This window comes from Trichosurus vulpecula, chromosome 5, assembly GCF_011100635.1.
Source record: "Trichosurus vulpecula isolate mTriVul1 chromosome 5, mTriVul1.pri, whole genome shotgun sequence".
Lineage (NCBI taxonomy): Eukaryota > Metazoa > Chordata > Mammalia > Diprotodontia > Phalangeridae > Trichosurus > Trichosurus vulpecula.
Genome location: NC_050577.1, coordinates 107,598,597 through 107,620,547, shown reverse-complemented (window position 1 = coordinate 107,620,547; position 21,951 = coordinate 107,598,597). Strand labels below are relative to the sequence as shown.

The following is a 21,951-nucleotide window of genomic DNA, read 5'->3' as shown; positions in this document are numbered from 1 at the left end:
ACTGTGACCCGATCATTGGAGGTACTCAATAAACAATCATTCCTTGGCTGCTTGTTTTTTTCTTACCTGTAATATCTGGACTGAAGGTAGGTAGAACACACAGCCTTTGACACATGGCTAGCTGAACCAAAATCGATGACCTTAACCCTGTATGGCTGTCTGGATGGATCAACCAGCATAATGTTCTCTGGCTTGAGGTCTGCATGGATGAGACCCAAGCTCTTTAATTTCATCAGGGCTGTGGCTACCTGCTGGAGGACAGGGCGGATGTATTTGAGGGGCAAGGGACTAAACTTATTCTGCTTCAAGAAGTCATAGAGGTTCTGTTCTAACATTTCAAAGACCAAGCAGGTATGGTTTTTATGTTGGAAGCATTCATAAGCTCGGACAAAGTTGTAGTCATCTGCACTCTCGGTACTCAACCGGGCCAGGATGCTCACTTCAATCTGACCCTGCCGGGCATAAGATGGGTGGTTTTTCAAGATTTTAATAGCAACAATTTCATTGGTGCCACGTTTCCAGCACTTGACCACTTGTCCAAATGTCCCTCGACCAAGGAACTCTAAGACCTCATATGTGTTAGTCATGGAGCAGAGAACCTCATGCTGGACCAGCTGATAATCACCTTCGCTATTGGAGCCACTGTTTTTGGAGGTGGCAGTAGATGCGGTGGCAGTGGCTACAGTGGCCCCGCTTGCATTGTTTTGAATCATGGGTGGGTGTTCTTCGATGATCTGCACGCTGCTTGTGTTTTCAATCTCCTCACTCTTACGCTTGAGGCCACATTTTTGGTAGGTGTCAAGAAGGCTCACAGTGCTTCGACGCATCAGGTTGTGTGGTCCACCGAGGGCTGGCCCAGAGACAGAAGTGCTGCTCGCAGACGTTACTACGATGTGCCCGGCGCTGCCTGGAAAGATGACGGTCTGCTCGTAAGGTAGGCCGGGGTTGGGGATCTGCAGGGAGGTGCTGACGGTCGTGGCGGCTGGTTGGGAGGCCTGTACGTTTTTGCTCTGGCTGTAGACTTTACTGTGTGTGCCGTACCCGGTCATATCCCAGTTGGAGCTTGGTTCCACTTTAAGTTTCTTCACGCTACAAAAGGCACTTGATTGAAGGGTGTGAGGGGAGAAAACTTGCACATGTGAGGCCATACCTAAATGAAAAATGGAAGGAAAGTGTAACAGCTATTTAAATCTGTTGTACTACAAGTAAGTTTAGATGAACCATTTCCCTTTTAATGGTTCGAGTCATATGGAACATCTTTCCCCACTGATGGAATTAATGGCTCTAAGCATTTCACCTGCCATCACCAAAAGAATTGAAAAACTGTAAGGGTGCTAAAGAGGCCTGCTGGGACATGGATATGGAAGAAAGTGAATAGATCCAGGCTATATCCAATTTTCTTCCACTAAGTCTTATTCTAACGTCTCATCATGTCATGAGGGTAGCCTTAGGTTCTCAAAGGCTTTGCCAACAAAATATACATTTTAACGTGTTAATGGAGTGTATCTCCAACTTGTCACAAGTGAAAGCCTTGTTGGTCTGTTTGACTAGACTCTAGTCAAATATAGAGTAAATCAGGCTCACAACTGCAAAGTGAGATTAGGAATCCAGGGTTAAAACTACCAGGTTAAATTGTTTTTAGAAAAAAATGGCTCTGATTAGGCCATGTTGGCATGTAACCTACAAATTAATACTTTTTAATTGTATACTTTTTCCCTTTTGGGTGGAACTTTAGAGAATTCTGTATTTTATGAAGTGTCTACTGTGTGTCAGGCACTATGCTAAGCACTAGGGATATAAAGAAAAACAAAAAAACAGTCCTGTGTTCTCAAGTGGGTGAGAGTCTACCAGGGGAGATGAAGACAAGATGTAAACAACTGTGTACAAACAAAATATATTCAGGATAAACTGGGAATAATTTCAAAGGGAAGGCATTAAAATTAGGAGACTTAGGATAGGTTTCTTATAGAATGTGATTACTCTAGCAGAGACAGATACAAGACTGGGTAATTTGGAGGCGGAGATGAGGAGGAAGAGCATTCCAGGCATGGAGAACAGCTGGTGAAAATGCCCAGAGTTGGTAGATGGAGTGTCTTGCAAGGAGGGCAGTGTCACTGGATCACAGAACATGCAGAGGGAAGTAAGGTGTAAGAAGATAGGAATGGTTAGAAAAGGCCAGGTTATGAAGGTCTTTGGATGCCAAACAAAGATTTTATATCTGGCCACTAGAGTTCTTGAATAAGGGGGTGATGTGGTCGATCGATGTGATAGTTATATAGAAGAAGGAATGGAACGAAAGGAGACATGAGGCAGAGAGACCAACTCTTGGGCTATTGCAGTAGCCCAGGTGTAAGGTGATGACATTGGTATTGTCACAAGACAGCTGTATAGGAGAGTAAGGAGTCAAGGATAACCCTCAGCTTGTGAGCCTTGGTGACTGGGAGGATAGTAGTACCCTCAACAATGACAGAGAGGTTAGGAAGAGGGGTAGGTTTGGGAAGTAAAAAAATAACAAAAATTCAGTTTTGTACATGTTGAACTTAGAATCTCTAAAAGGCAACTGGAGATGTGAGATATTGTTCAGGTGAGAGGTTAATGAGCTCACCAGGTGAAACAGTATAGAGGGAGGAGAGAAGAAGGCCCAGGACAGAGCCTTGGGGAACCTCCACTGTTAGCAGGTAAATGAAGATTCAGCTAAGGAGACAAAGAAGGAATAGTCAGACAGGTAGAGGGAAAACCAGGAGAGAACCTAGAAAAAAAGAAAAGTGCCAAGGAAAAGCTGATCCAACAGTGCCAGACACTGCAGAGAAGTAAAGAAGGATGAGGATTGAGAAAAGTCCATTGGATTTGGCAAATAAGAGGTGTCATGGATAGAAAATTGGCCTCCAAGGCAGGAAGACCCAAGTTCAAGTCCTGAATCTGAGAGGTGGATTGTAGGAATCACACAATCTTTCAGAACTATAGATAACTCACTAAGACTGTAAGTACCAGTTAAAACAAACAGAGATCTCAGTCACAGGAACAGAGTAGATATATAATAGAAGGGAGAAAATGTATCTAATACCAAATATCCCATAAATACAAACACTCCATCTACTTGGATAAGGACTCATTATTTGACAAAAAACAACGGGACAACTGGATGGCAGGATGGGAAAAAATGTATACCATGAATAAACTCCAAACAGGTACAAGGACCTAAACATAAAAAGGTTGCATCATAAATTAGAGAAGTATGGGGAAAATCACCTAGTTGATCTATCGATAGAAGAAAAGTTCATGACCAAGCAAGGGATAGAGAAGATTGCAGAAGGTAAAATAGAGAATTCTGACTATGTTAAACTAAAGTTTTTGCAAAAGCAAATCTAATAACAACAGTAATAATGGGTAACATTTATGTAGTGCTTTAGAGTTTGCAAAGCACTTAACAGATATTACCTCATTTTATTCTCACAGCAATCCTGGGAGGTAGGTATTATTCCCATTTTGAAAAGGAGGAAACTGCAGCAGACACAGGTTAAGTAACTTGCCCAAGGTTAAATATCTAGTACGAGTCTGAGGCCACATTCAAACTGAGCTCTTCCTGACTCTTGGTTCAACACTATTCAACTTACCACTTAGCTGCCTGTGCAAAAAAAAAAGCTAAGATTAGGAGAGTCATAATTAACTGGGTAAAAAAAATCTTTGCAGCAGGTTTCTCTGATAAAGGTCTCATTTCCCAAGAACAAATTCAAATTTATGAGAATAAGAACCATTCCCCTATTGACAAGTGGTTGAGGACTATGAATTTCAGTTCTCAAGGGAAGAAACTCAGGCTACCAATAGCTATATGAAAAAAATGTTCCAAATCACTACTTGAAAAATGCAAATTAAAGTCATTCTGAGATTCCACCTCATACCCACCAGATTGGCAAAGAAGACAAAAAAAGAAAATGACAAATGTTGGAGGGCCATGAGAAAACAGGTGTATTGATGTACCATTGGTGGGCTTATGAATGGATACAATCATTCTGGAAAGTAATTTATAATTATTCATAAAAATTACTAACAGTGCATGTTTTGACCCATCTATACCACTATTGCTGGGCTTATAACTAAATGGGAATGGCTGAATAAAATATGGTATATGAATGTGATGGAATATTGTTGTGCTCCAAGAAATAATGATTTCAAAGGAGTCCTGAAAGAATTATATAAAACTGATACAGAGTAAAGTAAACAAGCCCAGAACAATTTATATTATAACCATCAATATTATTTGTTCTAAGAGACTTTTTTCTTTTCTCTTTCTTTCCCCCAGTGCAGTAGGAGGTGGGAGGGAGAGAAAACAGCTTGCTATTAAAAAAATAGAAGTTCTACAGATTTAGAATGTTGCACACTTTCAGATTTTGTCACTATATTGTTAGTTTTACTTGTTTTTGAAGAAATACTCTAGACCACATCAACATATGATTGAATGAAAGATATAGAGAAAATAAAATCCAGTATGCTTACTGTCCATTATTAGGAAAAAAATTATTTGAATACAATGTTATACTCTACTGAATCAAATAATTTTGATTCAGTAGAGTATAACATTGTATTAAAGCTTTCCCCTCCACTAGGTATCTCTCAGAAATTAGTCAAAATTACAAAATATTTCTTGAAAGATATAGTAGAGATAACCTTGTTTGATGCTCCTCTAATGATAGGCTTAAAATCAGGAGATGTTCACTATTGTTATGGAAAAGATCCAAGGCTGAGTCCAAGTTGAAGAGAGATTCCCCATATATAGATGGCAGAGCCTTTCAGCTACTCCTGTATGGTATATGGCTGATTGTATCAAGCCCTACAACAGTATAGGGCCTCCTAAATGAGATCCATAATTATTCAAAATAATTCACTTGATTATCCACACAGGAAAAAATGGATGAAGAATGTCTAATATACAGACTATGGAAATATGTGGAAGGAGAACTTACAGAGCTCATCCATCAGTATATATAACTGGGGAAAATACTACAAATGGGTAAGTTGGGCCCAGAATTGAATAAGACGACAAGAGCAAGTTGGACTGCTTTTAGAAAGCTTACAAGGTTTTTTTTTTAAATGCTTCCCAAACTTCTCCTGAAACAAAGACTATCTTTTTAATACTTATTTTCCTTTGGTGAAACTGTATGGCTATAAACACTGCAGTCTCCAAAAAAACTGAAGTTAAGGATCAGCAATAGAGGTATATGGCAAAAAGGAACATGCTGTAACATAAATGAGGAAATTACAAAGGAGAAGTGGTCTGTAGGACAGCATCAAAGAATGTATGTTCAAAGAATGGACACTCACATGGTGAAAGTGGGAATCTGGCCCAGAATGAGGCTTCCATGAGCCACCATTTCCAAACTATATTCCTGGGACTCCTGTCGTCATTCTCATTAACCAACCTCCCTCTTATTCCTTCACTCTGCTTCCCTCGTTCTCTCACCACCCTCCTTTTCCCTCTACTGTCTCTCTCTCTCTCGTTGCATCTAGTTCTTTTTGACTTGTTCCTTCTTTGACCTGACTCTTTGAAAACAACTCCCTGCCTTGGCCTCATTGCTCCCAACCTCAGGCCATGTTTTCCGGCTTTACCTTCTAATCCATTACCTCATAGACTTCTGACTTTTGATTTTTAGACCAGCTATCCATTGGTCTCTATTTGCTCTTGATCACACCTGCCTCAATTTTCAAGTTTGGTTTTGTTGACTCCCTTCTCCCTGTTAATCACTATTCACTAATCCCCAATGCCAGCTGACTCCTAACCATCCTATCAAATGGCAGAAACTCCTCTTATGTATGAGGAAACCACAACATCAAGGCAGCCATTAAAGACAACGGAGAAATCAGCCTTCTAATAAACACTACCATGCTAAATGTTCAAGTATTTTTCTTTTTAATATTATTATGTGCATGAATATTTTAAAATTTCCTTTTAGTATTACATTTAATTTGTAGAGCCTTTTGGGGGAGAGGGAGGAATGTCCTTGACTTTTATAATCATAAATGTATTTAGTCCTTTTTCATGTGTCTAGCATTTATTCAAACTCTTAGGCAAAGTTCCATTACTAAATTTCAAATAAGAATATATAGATTTTACTGAGAAGGAAAAATGCTTGCAATAATATGAAGGAAAAGCAAAGTAAGATTCTACCAGCTACAGTCATTTAACCTACAACGAGGAAGAAAGGAGGATTCTCCATCAGCAACAAGAAACCGAGGTGGGTACTGAATCAGCTGTGAATTGTGTGCCTCTCAGAAAGTTGAACCTAGGCCACATTCGAGGAATGAAGTTTTAGTTGGCATGAATCAAAGAACTGCTTTTTTCAGATGCACCATGCATAAATGAAATAGACTTTTTCATCAAATGTTGTATCTGAATCATGTAGAATTGTTCCTAACAAAAAAGAATTTACGATTTTATGTAATAAAATAACACGGATATATAACAATCAAGTCACATAAAATAAAGAAATATAATAACCAAATGCCATCTGAAAATGTGAGTGCATGTTTCAAAGTAAGTGCAGAATAACCTATCAGGGCTGATGGATCTCACTGACAATAATTACTGTTAATAATGCAGTGAAAAGGCACTTGTGTTGAAATTCCTTGTCTGTATAGGAGTATCTAACTTAAATTTTGTTAATAAATAGAAAGTCAAGCCATAAAGGGTTAACTTACTGCTGAATTCCCTCTTTATCCTCTCTGGAAACACTTTAAAACTCTCAAAGAGTCCTAGCTGTGGTGTGTCTTTAGCTACCTGAGCCTGCCCACAGACATCAGCAAGCTGCTCATCTTATCAGAATACGGAATCAAACACCTTTCCAGCAGCTCTCTCCCTGCTGTGTTAACTGAGATGATGCTCTCTAATTACCTATCCAGCAACTTAGCCCACTGCACACGTTTTCTCCACTAACTGCGCCTTTCAGTTCCTGTACCTTTTACAGTCAGAACTGAAAGACCCCAAAGAACATGGAACCAAAGCAGGCTGTTTCTCCCCATGACCTCACCTTCCAATCAAGATTTGGTTACCTGGGTGACTATGTTACAGGGATGGGAGGCTATCTATAGTCTCTCAGTTTCTTATTCCTCAAGGATCCTTCCTCCTTCCTAATGAATAGCTGATTCACAATAAAAGAACTGATTTAATTAAACCCTGCATTTCCCACCACTGTTCCTATTCCTATGCCTGCCCAAGACATAAAGGTGGTCCTAGGTTCTCTAGCAGATCCTACCAAATGAGAGATGCTTTAAGTGTGGACACCCATGATGGGTCCATCGTCTGAAGATTGGTATAGCTACCTCTAGAAAAGTTGACCACCAAAAGGCTGACCCTCAAGTGATGACACAGTCAATTAAGTATGAAGGAGGTACAGTCAGCATTGCTGGATGGATTCACACCAATAAAATCACACTTTTTTTGAATTGTGAAAATGTAAACTTTTCATTTCCTGATACCTACTTTCTTACAATAGCAGTTTCAAAGCTGCTGCTTTCTAGATGTTCTGTTGAAGGGGCCAACCTCTTCTTCCTCTCTTTCTGATAATTTAAAATATTTTTTTGAAAACAATGGTTTTAAACAGTTTTACAAAATGATTTCTTTACAGACTGAAAATTTAGGTTGCTATCACTAGATGAAGCCCTTGGGTTTAGCTGAATGAATTAACAAGCTATATTTTCCATAGATATCTATCAAAGTACATAATCTGGGTTACTCTTTCTATTAAAATAGCATAAACAATGATTATTCTCTAATTTACATTTATATATAATTTGGAGTAAAATTTAAAGAAATCAATACAAAGTACAAGTCAAGTGCCTTCTTGCACTAAATTCTGACTATATTAAAGTATTACTCATAGTAAATTTGGTATTTGGTATTCGTTCTTCTCTTTTAAGACAAATCTTATTTTTTTCCTCAGGCTACTTCAGGAATAAAAAAGTCCTGGACCTTGTTTAGAGTTTCCCTCAGGATAAAATGTCTTTACTATCATTTGCTGTTTTGTCACTCAGCTTTGCTGCAGTATTCATTTAGGGATCTTTGATGGACAAAAAAAAAATTATATTCATTTCCTCTTGGATCTTCATAAAACTGTATGTTACTCTCTCTCTTCACAATTGAGGATCTCTCTATCAGTTAGCTGGTACTTCACTCCATTTAACTGTCTCCTTCCTGTTAATATGGGAAACTTAGGTTTCATGTAAAAGTTATTTTGCAGAATATATAGATCTATTAACTAACTACCCTAACACTTAGGACCATCCAAGTAATTTATTTAAACTGCTTTGCCTTCTTCCCCCACATTTTGATCCACATCTCAACTGACAAGCTTTTCAGAAACAAGATATTATTTTGATGACACAGAAAAAGCCTAAAGGCACCTCAGCCCACTCTGACTTGTATATAATGAAAGTCATTATACTAATCATTAAACATAATATCATAACATTTCTTTTAATCTTCATTTTAACTTTTTAAAAAGCATGCAACTAAAGCTGTTATGTAAAGAGATCCTTTAAAAATATATGTATTCTGGACTGTAGCATAGAGACAATGTAAGTCACCAATAATATTTTGTTCAACATTTTTATTCAATACATGCATCAAACCTCAAGCACTGGTGCTGAGTAGGTTCCTTTCTCACCACCCTCTTCTTTATAAAAAGGGTGTGGGAAACTCTTAACTCAGTGATACAATTCTGGAAGACTCATGATGAAAAATGTTATCCACCTCATAAAAGAGAGATGACGAATTCAGGATGCTGATTGGATATGGCCAGTGTGGGAATCCATTTGGCTAAACTATGCATATTTATTAACAAAGGTTTCTTTTTCAATGTGAGGAAGGGAGCTGGGAGAAACAGAAAATGGATTTTCATTCATTGAAAAAATAAAATTGCTTTTAAAAGTATGTACATTGAAGGTGATTAAAACGAGAAGGGTAACTGTTAACTGTGAAAAAAAAACTTTGCAGCACATTTCTCTGATAAAGGTCTCATTTCCAAAATATATAAGGAACTGATTCAAATTTATAAGAAAAGATCCATTCTCCAAGTGATAAATGGTCAAAGATATGAGTAGGGAGTTTTGAAAGGAGTATTACCAAAGTTCATGAGAGGAAGAAGTAGATAAACCATCACCATATCAAATACTTAAAATATTTCCTTTGATTGGCATGTGACATTACCACTCAAAAGCCTGTCATATGGTCAAATGGAAACAGATCTTGAACACCATGCTACACTGGACTGCTAAGCTTATAATTTCCTGAAATCTGTCTTACATACTTTCCTTGTCAAAGAATATTTGGGAACCCAAGAGAGGTAAATTTACTGGGGAAATATCTGCCTTGAAGCATAACATATGACACATAAATCACAGATCACAGATTTAGGGTGGGAAGGAATCTTGGTGGTCACTACTCATTTTACAGACTAGTCAAATGAGAAACAGATTTAATGACTTGCCAAGGTTACACAGGTGGTAAGGGTCCTATTTTTGCTATAGTAGCCTCTTGAATAGGCAGTTCCTATGTGAATTATAATTTTTAAATACATAAAGAAATGTTAGAAAAGTAAGGATCTGCTGGATCTGCTTCAACAAAAAAATACAATTTATCTCAGTATAGAGGGGATGACTGTTGAATAAAAATAAAAAAATTAGGGGAAAACATAGATGTGCTTGGATAAATTAAAATAATTTCTGTACAACAAGACAATATAACAAAAATAAAAGGAAAATAACATGGGAAAGTATTTTGAAGGTGACATCTAAAATACATAAGAAAGCAAATTATAGTCTCTAATGGATAAAAAGTTAAGAGATACAGACATTTTCAAAATAGGAAAAAACAGACTTTTTAATAAACACTTGAATAAATGTTTAAACTCATGAATAAGCAAACAGATGTAATTTAGAAAGGCTCTCTGGTACCACCTCATACCTACCAAATTGGCAAACATAATTAGACATGATAAACTCAACATTAGAGGGGTTGTGAAGAAATAAGTACACTCACCCACTGAAGGTGGAATTACAAACTAGAGAACCTTTTTAGAACAACCAGGCAGGACATGGTAAAAGTTACCAACATACTCATACCTTTTGACTCTACAATTCTATCTTTGCAAACATACCCTGAGAATGTTAACATAATGAAGGGGCAAAATAACTTTATAGATTTGTATAACATTATTTGTAAAGGGTATAAAAGTGGAAGCCACTTAAATGTCTAACAGTAGGAAAATGGTTAAATAAATTGTGGTACCTTAATATAGTGAAGTACTATATTACAAGTGGGATCTCAAATTATGAGCATAAAGAAATCTGCATCATGATGAAATATTGTGAAGTAAAAAGCAAACAACAACAAAACCAGAATCAGAAGAACAAAACACATATATAGACACAATGACATGAAAGGAAAAGGAAAAGGGAATAAAGGAAGAATATACCTTAAGAAGAATTAGAGACCAGGTGAGGTTATGACTAAAATAATGCAAGAATTAATTTATTTGAATGTAAATAGTTGCAAAGCAAATTTAATTGGCCGTATGGATGTTTAGTAGAGACTATGGCACTATGGAAAGAGCAATGAATTTTGAGACACAGGGATTGGTATTTAAACCTGATTCTGCTACTAACTAGTTTAGGCAAGTAGGTAAACCTCTCTAAGCCTCAGGCCCCTGTATCATTTATAAAACAAGAGAGTTAGACCAGGCAACTTCTGAGTTCCCTTCCAGGTCTAAAGCTATGATCTTGTGTTTTTCATATAAAGCATGTAATAAATTATAGACAGATGAGTTATAGAAAAATATATACAAAATAATGTGAAATGAAAAGAGCAGAACTAGAAGATGAGTATACACATTGACTGGTACCACATAAAAGGAAATCACACTAATACAGTAGGAATTGGACAGACAATGGAAAACAAAGTCGAAGGAGGATATGAGGAGTAAGTTGTCACAGTTATAGGTATGATAAAGGCCATTTTAATGTGAGTTTAATTGGTAATAAGATCCTTTCCAGATCAAAATCCAAGATCCTGGGCTATTATTTTAAATTAAGTTCATAATGAAAAACAAATCTTCAGCCTATTTTTTGGTTTTGGTTTTTTGTTTGTTTTTTGGAGGGGAGATGGGAAAGCAATTGGGGTAGTATGTGTGTCAAAGTGCCTAAGGCTGGATTTGAACTCAGGTGCCCCTGACTCCAGGGTTGGTGCTCTACTCGCTGTGCCACCTAGGTCTCCCTCCAGCCTATATTTGGACATGTGCGTGTGCATGCGTGTGTGTATAACTGAAAGAGAATAATACTTGGCTAATCCAGAAGTCAACCTTAAGATAACCTTAACTCTTAATGGCCATAGGCCCTTTTTTACCTGAAGATGAATATTTAGAACACCCAAAACAAATACAATAAAGCCCTTGTACTAAAGTCATGTATTTTAATTCCTGGGCCCTAACACTCAGCCTCACTGACTTTGATATAATTTTTAAACCATTTAAATATCTGATTTTTCTGTTTACAATAGATTAGAGGTAACAAATTAGAAGTGGAGTAAAGGAGGGACCTTCAGAGGCAGGCACAATGATAACAGAAGAAGATGAGTATAGACCATAACAGTACAATAATGGATTTTCATAACAGTGCTAGAAAATTATTCTAGTAGAACAACATGGATTAAAGAAGATAATAGAATTCAGAGGTGAATGGAATTTATCAATCATTTGATCCATCTAATCAGAGGACAGAGGAGGACCCCAAGACTCAGTGAGAATAACTTGCTCAAAGTCACATAGGGAGGAAATCACAGCATCAGTGTTCAAACCAAGGAACAGACCTCTGACACCAAAGCCAGTGGTTTTTACACTATCTTGTAGCCTCTCACCACATCATGCTGACAAAGTAAAGGAGACTTTACAAGGGATTATTCTAGAAGCCCAGGAGTGATGTACTGAAGGCATTACCACTCAACACAGGCGCTTAATAATTCTCATTGAATTGGACTGAGAAGGGTCATATACATAATATTTTTGAAAGGAAGAAGACAGATTATGTAGCAACAGGTGAGATGAAGGAAATAAAGGAAGAAGAGAAATGGGATAAATTGAGCATTTATTAAATGTCCAGTATATGCTAAGCACTGTGCTAAGTACTGGGGATACAAATAGAAAACAAAAGCAGTCCCTTTCCATAAGTAGCTTACATTTTAGTGGAGTAAACAATGTTCAAAGGGGAACTGTGGTTAGGGAGGATCATTTTAGTCTGCAAAATTACAGGGATGGTGGGTGAGTGAGACCAAAGGGGAGTAGATTGATGTATACCATCCAGGAACAATGGCAGTTAATTTGATCATGGTTCATAGTTCCAAAAAAAGAAGGGAGAAGAAAAGACTGAAGATGAAGTGGCTTGAGAGGATAGTGTTCCAAGAGGGGTAGTGAGCAATCAGAAAAGCAGGGTTTCAGGTCAAAAGTTCCTCCAGGATATGGTCTCTGCTGAGGGCCATGGGATAGTTGATAAGGAGGTTGAAGAGGGGACACTGAAGAGGAATAACTGAATTGAATATTAGTCCAAGGCTAGTTGATCTGAAGCAGCAAGAATAAGATGGTAACTTTGACAGTGACAGTGAAAGTTGGGGGACAAAATGATGATTTTAGTTTTCAACATCTTAAGTTTCAGGTTTTGGCGATACATGTAAATGGAGAGATCTAGTAGACAACTAGAGTAATGAAATAGGAGAGGAGAAATTGGTAGAGAAACTTCAAGCTACTGTCAGGAACCATCTAGAAACCAACTTAAAATCATTTAGAAATGAAGACAGAAATATTTTGAAAATATGAATGAAAGTCAATAGGAAAAAGAAGTGGTGATAGACCTATAATATATTAATTGAAAAGGCCAGAGATTTTATGGCTATAGATACCAATTAGCAAGGTAGTAACTACTGCAGTGATTCAAACATGCGGTTGAAGAAGGGAATGATCTAATATTTAAATGTCTGCACAACTTAATGAAATAACTAGATGACAGGAGGGAAAGAGAAAAAGGAATTAAAGATAACTACAAGATCACATTCTGGCATTGTCAATGGTGATAGGAGGGTAAACACTGCTTTAAGAAAATGAGCTCTATTTTTGAGAAGTTTAGTTTTAGCTAAATTTAATGCCTCTAACCAAGTGAAGGCACCATATGGAGAGAAATAGGCTGGAGATTGGGTGAGAGGTTAAGGCCAGACATGGTGGATGATGATGGTAGTCATCTACAGAGACAGAAGTTGGAGTTCTAAGAACACAAGTATTTTCCAGGTGAGAGAAATTAGAAAGTACTACGGAAGGTATTAGACCAATCCTGGAAGCTTAGGTCCAGAAAGAGAAGGAAGCAAAGTAGATAAAGAAGAGAGAGTAGACAGAGATAGTTTCATCCAGGAACATGAAAACAAAAATGTTCATCAAACCTGGCCTGGAATAGGCCTATGATTCCTCTGTTTCTCTCAAGGATTTGGAGAAGCAGGAAAAAAGTATGTTCTCACTGGGAGATAACTTTATTTCATCTTCCTTGAACTCTGAAAATTTCACCTTAAATACACATTTTGCATCTAGGATAATAAGTTGTTTTTAACATTGTGACCAGGCAGCCATTCATTTATCTCCTTTATGTTACCATTTCCCATAGTTAGCTCCTTTTCTTTCCCCTCCCTCCACCCGCCTAGAGTAATAACAAGGAGAGGGTTCTGGGAAGATGACTAAATAAAGCAGAAAATTACCTGGCTCTCCTAAACTCCCTCACAAACAATATAAAATTATGACTCAAAGTGAACACTGAGTGGCAGAAATAATTAAAAGTCAGGATAAAGCAGTTGTCTTTCTAAGACAACTTGGGAGGATCTTGGGAAAGATGACTTCTAGAGGTGGTGGTTTGACCTGACTGAAGTGAAAATACCTCTGGGCAGATACTGCTGAATCAACAAAAAACAAGCACTGGGGGGGCAGCTGCATAAGCTGCAGCCTCAGCTTCAGGAACTTTCCCTTCACTGACAATGTGAGGGTCCAACAGCTGATCAGAAGAAGACTGCAGGGCCCTCTGCTGGCTCTTAATGCTGGGCCTAGGTGAGCTGACTAGATGCAGTCCTGTGGTTGTGGGTGAGGAGTAAGCACATGCTGGTGAGTGCCATCACTGATGGCAGGGACCTTATTGGCTGTGGGCACTCACAGAGTCCCTGGTTTGGGTTCCAGGGCAGGGGAGCAAGCTGAAACTTGCAGCTGCAGGAGGGACTGCAGAGAACAAGAGCATCTGCAGTGACAGCATTGCAGGATGCCCTGGTCGTGGCTCAGGTGAATACCTGAAGTCAGGCCCCAGACAGAGCTCAGAAAACAACAGCACAAAAAACCTGAAGCCTGAGATAATATCCCCTACATCTTGGGACTAGAGCCCAACTTTAATACAAAATTAATAGACAAGAAATAAGCTGCTAAAAAAGATGATGATTATGATGATGAGTAAGCAAAAAAGAAAGAATCCAACCACAGATAACTATCATGGTGATAGAGAAGATCAGGTTCAAACTCAGAAAATAGCAAAGTTAAAACAGGTACTTTTATCTCAAAGAAAAAAGCAAAATGGTCACAAGCCCAAAAAGTTTTTGGAAGAACTTTAAAAAGGCCTTTTAAAATCAAATAAGAGCGTTTGAGGGAAAATTAGGAAAAAAAAAGTAATGCAATGAAATCAAGAAAATGATAAAAAGAAAGTCAACCAACTGGAAAAAGAGATCCAAAAAGTTACAGAAGAAAACAACTCCTTAAAAATTAGAATTTGGCAAGAGAAAAGCTAATGATTTCTCATAAGACACCAAGAAATAATACAACAAAATTAAAGAAGAGAATGTGAAACATCTCATTAAAAAAACTGACCTGGAGGACAGAGCTAAGAGAGACAATATAAGAATTGTTGGACTACCTGAAAATTGTGATCAAAAAAAGAATCTAGATGCCATACCTCAAGAGATTATTAAGGAAAACTACATCGAAGTTTTAGAATAAGAGGGTAAAAAAGAAATAGAAAAAATCCACCAATTAACACCTGAAAGAGATCCCAAGATGAAAACTCACAGGAACATCACTGCTAAGTTTCAAAGCTCTCAGGTTAAGGAGGTTAAGGAGAAAATACTACAAGCAACTAGGAAAAAAACAATTTAAATAATGTGGAGCTACAGTCAGAATAACACAAGAGTTAGCAGCTTCTACATTAAGACTAAAGGCCATGGAACAATATACTCTGAAGAGCAAAGAAGCTGGGCCTACAACCAAGAATAACTTACCCAACAAAGCTGTGTGTTATCCTGAATAGAAAAAAAATGGACATTTAATAAACTAAAGGACTTTCAGGTATTTATGAAGAAAAGGTCAGGATTAAATGGAAAATTTGACCTACTAGACTCAGGAAAAACATAAGCAGGTAAATATTAAAGACCAATTAAAAGGCCTTAATAAGGTTGAAATCTCTGCCTCTTACATGGGAAAATGTTCTGTAACTCTTAAGAATGCTATCATTACTTGGGTAGTTTAAAAGAGCATACTTTAAAAGAGCATACAAGAAGGCTTGGGGTTGAATTAACTATGATGGGATGATCTTAATAATTAAAATTGGGTAGGAAGAGGTAAAATGGAGCAATTATCCCACACAAATAAGGTGTGAATGGAAGAACTGTTACGGTGGAGGCAGGAAAAGGTGGAGGGCTGGTAGTGTTAGAACCTTATTTTCATCTGAACTAGGTTAAAGAGGGAATAACATACATTTAGAAAGGTATAAAAGTGATTTTAACTTACAGAGAAATAGGAGGGTAAGGGCCTAGGATAAGGGAGGAACTCTTAGAAGGGTGTAAGAGTGTACAGATCAAAAAATAGGAGGGTAAGGGAAAAGATAAGGAAGGGATTTTTGGAGGTATGGATTAAGGAGGCAGTGGTTAGATATTAGACATTTGAAGAGGGATAGGATAAAAAGAGGGAGAGAAGGATAAACAATGATGAAAATAGGATGCAGAGAAATACACAAATAGTAATTACAACTCTGAATGTGAATGGGATGAACTCACCCATAGAACAGAAATGGATAGCAGAATGGATTAAAACCAGAATTTGACAATATGTTGTTTACAAGAAACACATTTTAAAATAAGATATATAGAGAGTAAAAATAAAGGGCTGGAGTAGAATTTATTATGCTTCAACTGATGCAAAAAAAAAGCAGGGGTAGCAATCATAATCTAAGACAAAGTTAAAACTAAAATAGATTTAATTAAAAGAGATAAACAGGGAAACTATATTATGACAAAAGGTACCATAGATAATAAAGTATTATCAATACTAAAACTGTATGTACCAAATGGAATAGCATCCAAATTTTTAAAATGAATTACAGATGGAGATAGATAGCAAAGCTATAATAGTGGGCAATTTCAATCTTCCCCTCTCAGAACTAGATAAGTCTAACTAAGAAAATAAGAAAGAAGTCAAGGAGATGAGTAGAATCTTAGATAAGCTAGATATGATAGGTATCTGGAGAGAACTAAATGTGAATAGAAAGAAATATACCTTTTTCTCAGCGGTACATACCTTTATAAAAATTGACAATTTATTACAGCATAAAAACTTTATAGTTAAGTGGAGAGAAGCAGCATCATTTTCAGATCATAATGCAATAAAAATTATATTTAATAAGAGACCATGAAAATTAATTGGAGACTAAATAACCTAATCTTAAAGAATAAGCAGGTTAAAGAACAAATCACAGAAACAATAATTTTATTAAAGAGAAGGATAATAATGAAACAACATATCAGAATCTATGGGATATCAGAGGAAATTTTATATCTCTAAATGCTTACATCAATAAAATAGAGGAAGGGCAGACCAATGAATTGGGATAGGAGAATTTATGAATAAACAACAAATAGAGAGCATTGCAAGATGTGAAATGGATAATTTTGATTATACTAAGTTAAAAAGGTTTTGTACAAATAAAACCAATGTAGCCAAGATTAGAAGGAAAGCAGAAAATGGGGAAAAAATTTTTCTAGTTTCTCAGATAAATACCTCATATCTCAAATATGTAGAGAACTTTGTAAAATTTATAAGGAGTCATTCCTCAATTAATAAATGGTCAAAGGATATGAACAGGCAGTTTTTCGATGAAGAAATCAAAACTATATATAGTCATACAAAAATGCTGTAAATCATTATTGATTAGAGAAATGTAAATTAAAACAACTGAGATATCATCTCACTTATCAGCTTGGCTAAAATGATGGGTATGTGGAAAAATTGGGACATTAATACATTATTGGTGGAATTGTGAACTCATCCAATCGTTCTAGAGAGCAATATGGAATTGTGCCTAAAGAGTTATAAAACTGTATACCTTTTGACCCAGCAATACCACTATTAGGTCTGTTTCCCACGGTCACTAGGGAAAAAAGGAAAAGAATCTGTGTATTCTATGTTCCAAAATATTTATAGCAGCTCTTTGTGGTGCCAAAGAACTAGAAATTGAAGGGATGTCCATTAATTGGGGACTGGCTAAACAAGTTGTGGTACTTGATTGTGATGGAATACTACTGTGCTGTAAGAAACGATGAGCTGATTGATTTTTAGAAAAACATGGGAACATGTGTATGAAATAATGAAACTCGAAGTGAGCAGAACCAAAATAACTCTGTATACAATAATAGCAATACTGTTCAAAGGATAATTATGAACAACCAAGTTATTCTGAGTACCATAAATACTCAGATCAACTATAAAGGACCAATGAAGGAAGATGTTGTCCACCTCCAGAGAAAGAACTGATGGCTTTTTATACATCTCTGTCAAATTGTAGCCTTCTCTACTGTGGGGTGGGGAGAGAGTGAGTAAAAAAATAATTTTTTAAAAATTAAAAAAGGAGTAGTGACTCCCTTCCAAGACAATTTCAAGTAGGAAGATGCCCTTATGCTCTATCAAACTGACCATTTTCTACCCACCCTTCCCCCATCTCATTACTTGGCATTTACTTTGTATATATTTTATATTTATTTTTTGTGTTCATGTTGTTTCCTTCTAATAGAATGTGAAACATCTGATGTTGGGGACTGTTTCATTTTTGTCTCTGACTCCAACACCTAGAACAGTGCTTGGCTCTAAACAGTCAATTAATGAATGTTTGTTGAATTGCATTCCAAAAAAAGTTTTCATTTTTCTTCCCTAAGAAACATGACTCATTCTCTGCTTTGCCTTAAAACACCCCAAAGATCCTATAGTTATATGAGAGTCAGTTCAATGTGACTGTTTTGTCTTTAAATGAAACTACCGTGCTTCTTGGAAGCACAAGATGAACAAATCTTTCCTGTGCTGTTAACAGAACACACAAGGACTAACAAATGTCTGTTTTCATGCCCTCCTATGTTTGGTGGATCAGTCTTCCATTATTCTGTCTGATACACCCAAATTTTGGCCTAAAATGTTAACTGCCCTTTTAGTACACCACTTAGGAAGGATCTGGCAGTATTTCAATTTTGCCCTCTTCTAAACAAACTTGGTGATGTAATCAAGACAAAGTTCCATGAAATATGAAAAGAAAATCACCTCTCACAACACTGTTTATAGTCTGATTATTCAATATGAAAAGTTAGTATATGTCATCCTTGAGGCACATAAGCCAAAGGAGGTAAACACAAAAGTTTTAAACAAAGATTAAAATGAGCTTTTCCTTCTTAGATCAACTTATAAAGAACTGATTTCTACATTACAACTGCATTTCTGATTCCAAGACTGTCTCAAATTGTCTTTTGTCTCCAAGATCTAAAGAGTTCCAAGATCTAGGAAACAACTCTAAATTGTACCATTAAGCTTTCTTGACATATTCTAGATCAGACTAGCCAAAGTTTCTGACCTAAATCATTTTGAAAAGTCTGAGAAGCCACAAAATATACAACTGAAATTAGCAAACATTTATTTAGTGCTAAGTACAAGTTACTAAAAGAGAGAAAAAGATGAACCATATGCAGTCTCTGTCTCCAAGAAGTTTACAAACAAGTTGGGGGAGGGGGCGAGGAGTAAAAGAGAGAAGTTTAATGTGAACATATGCAAAAATAAATATAAAAAGAGTGCAAAGTACATGAGAGGTAGAAAGTTCCATGAGTGCAAGAGAGACAATTTCAGCCTAAAAGATCAAGGAAAGATAGGTATAGAAGAGTTATTGCCTGAGCAGTCTTGATGGATAAGTAGGATTTTAAGTAGGAAGAGATGGAAGTGGGGCATCACAACATATGGCAGACAGGTCACCTATGTATAACACTTTACAGTTTGCAAAATGCTTTCTATATAATAACCCTGCAAGGTAGTCAGTGCAAATATTATTATCCATATCTTACAGATGAGGCAACTGAGACCCAGTGAGGTACAGTCACAAGGATAGTGAATCATCTTGTTAGCACTTGTAGCCAAGATCATTTGAATCCAAGTCCAGTCTCTCTACCAAATATGAAGTGGAGGGGTTTGCCTAGAGCGTCCAACATGTGACAGAGCAGCATGATATAAAGTTAGAAAGATACAGTGAGGAATTGTTCAGCATCTTGAGTGCCAACCCAAGGGCTGTGGATTTCATGTAAGAGGCAAAGAGGAGCCTTTGGAGGTTTATGAGCCGAAAAATGTCACGATCACATCTGTATTTGGTAGTATTTAGAGACTGTCTCTAAAAATTTTTGTCATCTTCCACTGTCACTTACATATAGTTCCTATTTACCCACTTATTCATTACTACTAAAATGTATTTTTCAAAAACAAACTTTATTAGTGAGCATTGAAGAAGCTGTAAGCAAAGCTTGATATGGGTCAGAGGTTAATTCAAAAGAGGAAAGAAAAGGGTATAATTGAATATTTCTGTATTCTTAGAAATGTTTCTTAAAGGTTGGATAAGGATTAGTAACTTCAGTCTCTGATAATGATGCTAACTAATTACTACAACCACAATGTTTCATACAAAAAGAAATCCCTAACCTTACAGAATAGATATAATTATGGAAAACTACTGAGCATCTTTTTATATAGCAGAGAAAGTGTTGGATTTGGAATCAGAAAGATCCAGGTTCAAATTCTGCTTCCGCTGTTTACCAGATATGTGACCATGGGTAAATCATATGATTTCTTTTAGTCTAATATCCTCATCTGTAAAAACAGGGATATTACTTTTAGTAACTACCCCACAGGGTTGGAGTGAATTTCAAGTACTTTGCAAAGCTGCTATATAATCAGCCTCTATTGTCATTATTATTACAAGACTGGAGAAGGACAAATGTTCTGATTTTCAAAAAAGCGAAGAGAAAGAAAGAAGTCTGAAAGCTATAGATCAGCGAGCTTAATAAAATTCCTGGTAAAATCCTAGAGCATACTATTTAAGGAATGGCTAGTGAACATCCAGAAAAGGAAATACTCTCAAAGAGGCAGCATAGATCATCAAAAATTAGGTCATGGCAGATTAACTCCATTTTCTTTTTCCAGAAGTTATTAATTGATAGACCAAGGCAATGCTATAGATATAGTTGATCTAGATATTAGTAAAGTATTTAACAAAGTCCCTAATGCCAATCTTGTAGAAAAGATGAAAGAGATGTAGACTAGACAAGACAAATAGTTATGGCAAATTCAAAACTGGCTAAAGAGTCCACTCCAAAAAGTAGTCAGTAAGGGGTCAATATCAATTTGTAAAGAGGTCTCTAACAGCATCAAATTGTCTGTGGTCCTGTGTTAACACTTTTATCATGGACTTGAATAAAGTCATAGATGATAAGATTATCTTATATGCTGATGACATAAAAATAGAAGAATTAATTAAGACATGATTGACAGAATCAAGATCCAAAAGATCTTGGCAGGCTACAACAATGTGCCAGATTTATTAAGATGGAGTTTAATAGTGCCAGATGTAAAGTCTTAAACTTGGATTCACAAAATCAACTTCAGGAGTGGCTTTGTGGCAATTATTCTAGAAAAAAAGATCTAGGGGTTTTAGTAAACTGCACCAACAACTCAAAAGCATAATATGATAGCCAAAAAATCTAATGCAATTTTCACATATTAAGAGAGACATAATATCCAAGATACGGGAAGTGATGGTCCCATTGTACTATTTTCTGGTCACACCAGATATAGAATTCTTGTCCAGTTCTGAATAGCATATTTTAGAAAAGACATTGGTAGCTGGAGAGTGTCCAAAAGAGAACAACCAGAAGAATAAAGAGCTTCAAGATCATGCTATTATGAAGATTACTTGAAGTAAATGGGAATGTTTTAGTCTGGCAAACTGAAGACTTAGGGGGAACATAATCATTGTATTTAAGCAGAAGGATCCGATTTTTACTGCTTGATCCCTATAGACTGAACTAGGAGCAATGAGTGAAAGTTGAAAAGAGGGAAATTTAGGCTTGATGAAAGGAAGAACTTCCTAATATTAAGAACTCTCCAAGAGTGGAAATGGGCTTCCTCAGGATGGAGTGAGTTTCCACTCACTGGATGTCTTTAAGTACAGGTTGGACGACAAGTGTCATTTAGGATGTAGAGGGAACTCTTGTAAAGACAGATTGAATTAGATTACTTTTGAGGTCACTTCCAACTCTGAGATTTTACCTGTAAATTGAAATGACATATTACCTCCTATTTGCCTATTTTGAACAGGGAATGCATTTCTATTAGAATTTCCTGAAGACATTAATATGGTATTTACTACAGTAGAAGATGCACATTGGAACAAATGATACACTGTCCTGACTACCTGTACTTACTGTCGATCTGTCTGCTGGAAGGCAACAGGAATCACCTCAGCACTCATAGGAAAATTCTACTACTAAGGAAAACACCCTATTTTATGCAAAAAATTGTCAAACTCATCAGAATCTGCCTTTCTAACAAC

The 21,951-nt window shown here is 36.6% G+C and overlaps 1 protein-coding gene across 9 annotated transcripts in view; it reads right to left on the bottom strand.

Moving 5' to 3' along the window:
• HIPK2 (homeodomain interacting protein kinase 2) overlaps positions 1-21,951 on the bottom strand; it is a 256,243-nt gene that overhangs the window by 167,814 nt on the left and 66,478 nt on the right. For all 9 annotated transcript variants that reach the window (XM_036759556.1, XM_036759557.1, XM_036759554.1 and 6 more), the window contains exon 2: positions 67-1,150. In XM_036759556.1, coding sequence (XP_036615451.1) covers positions 67-1,150 — 1,084 coding nt within the window. The remainder of the gene's footprint in view (positions 1-66; positions 1,151-21,951) is intronic.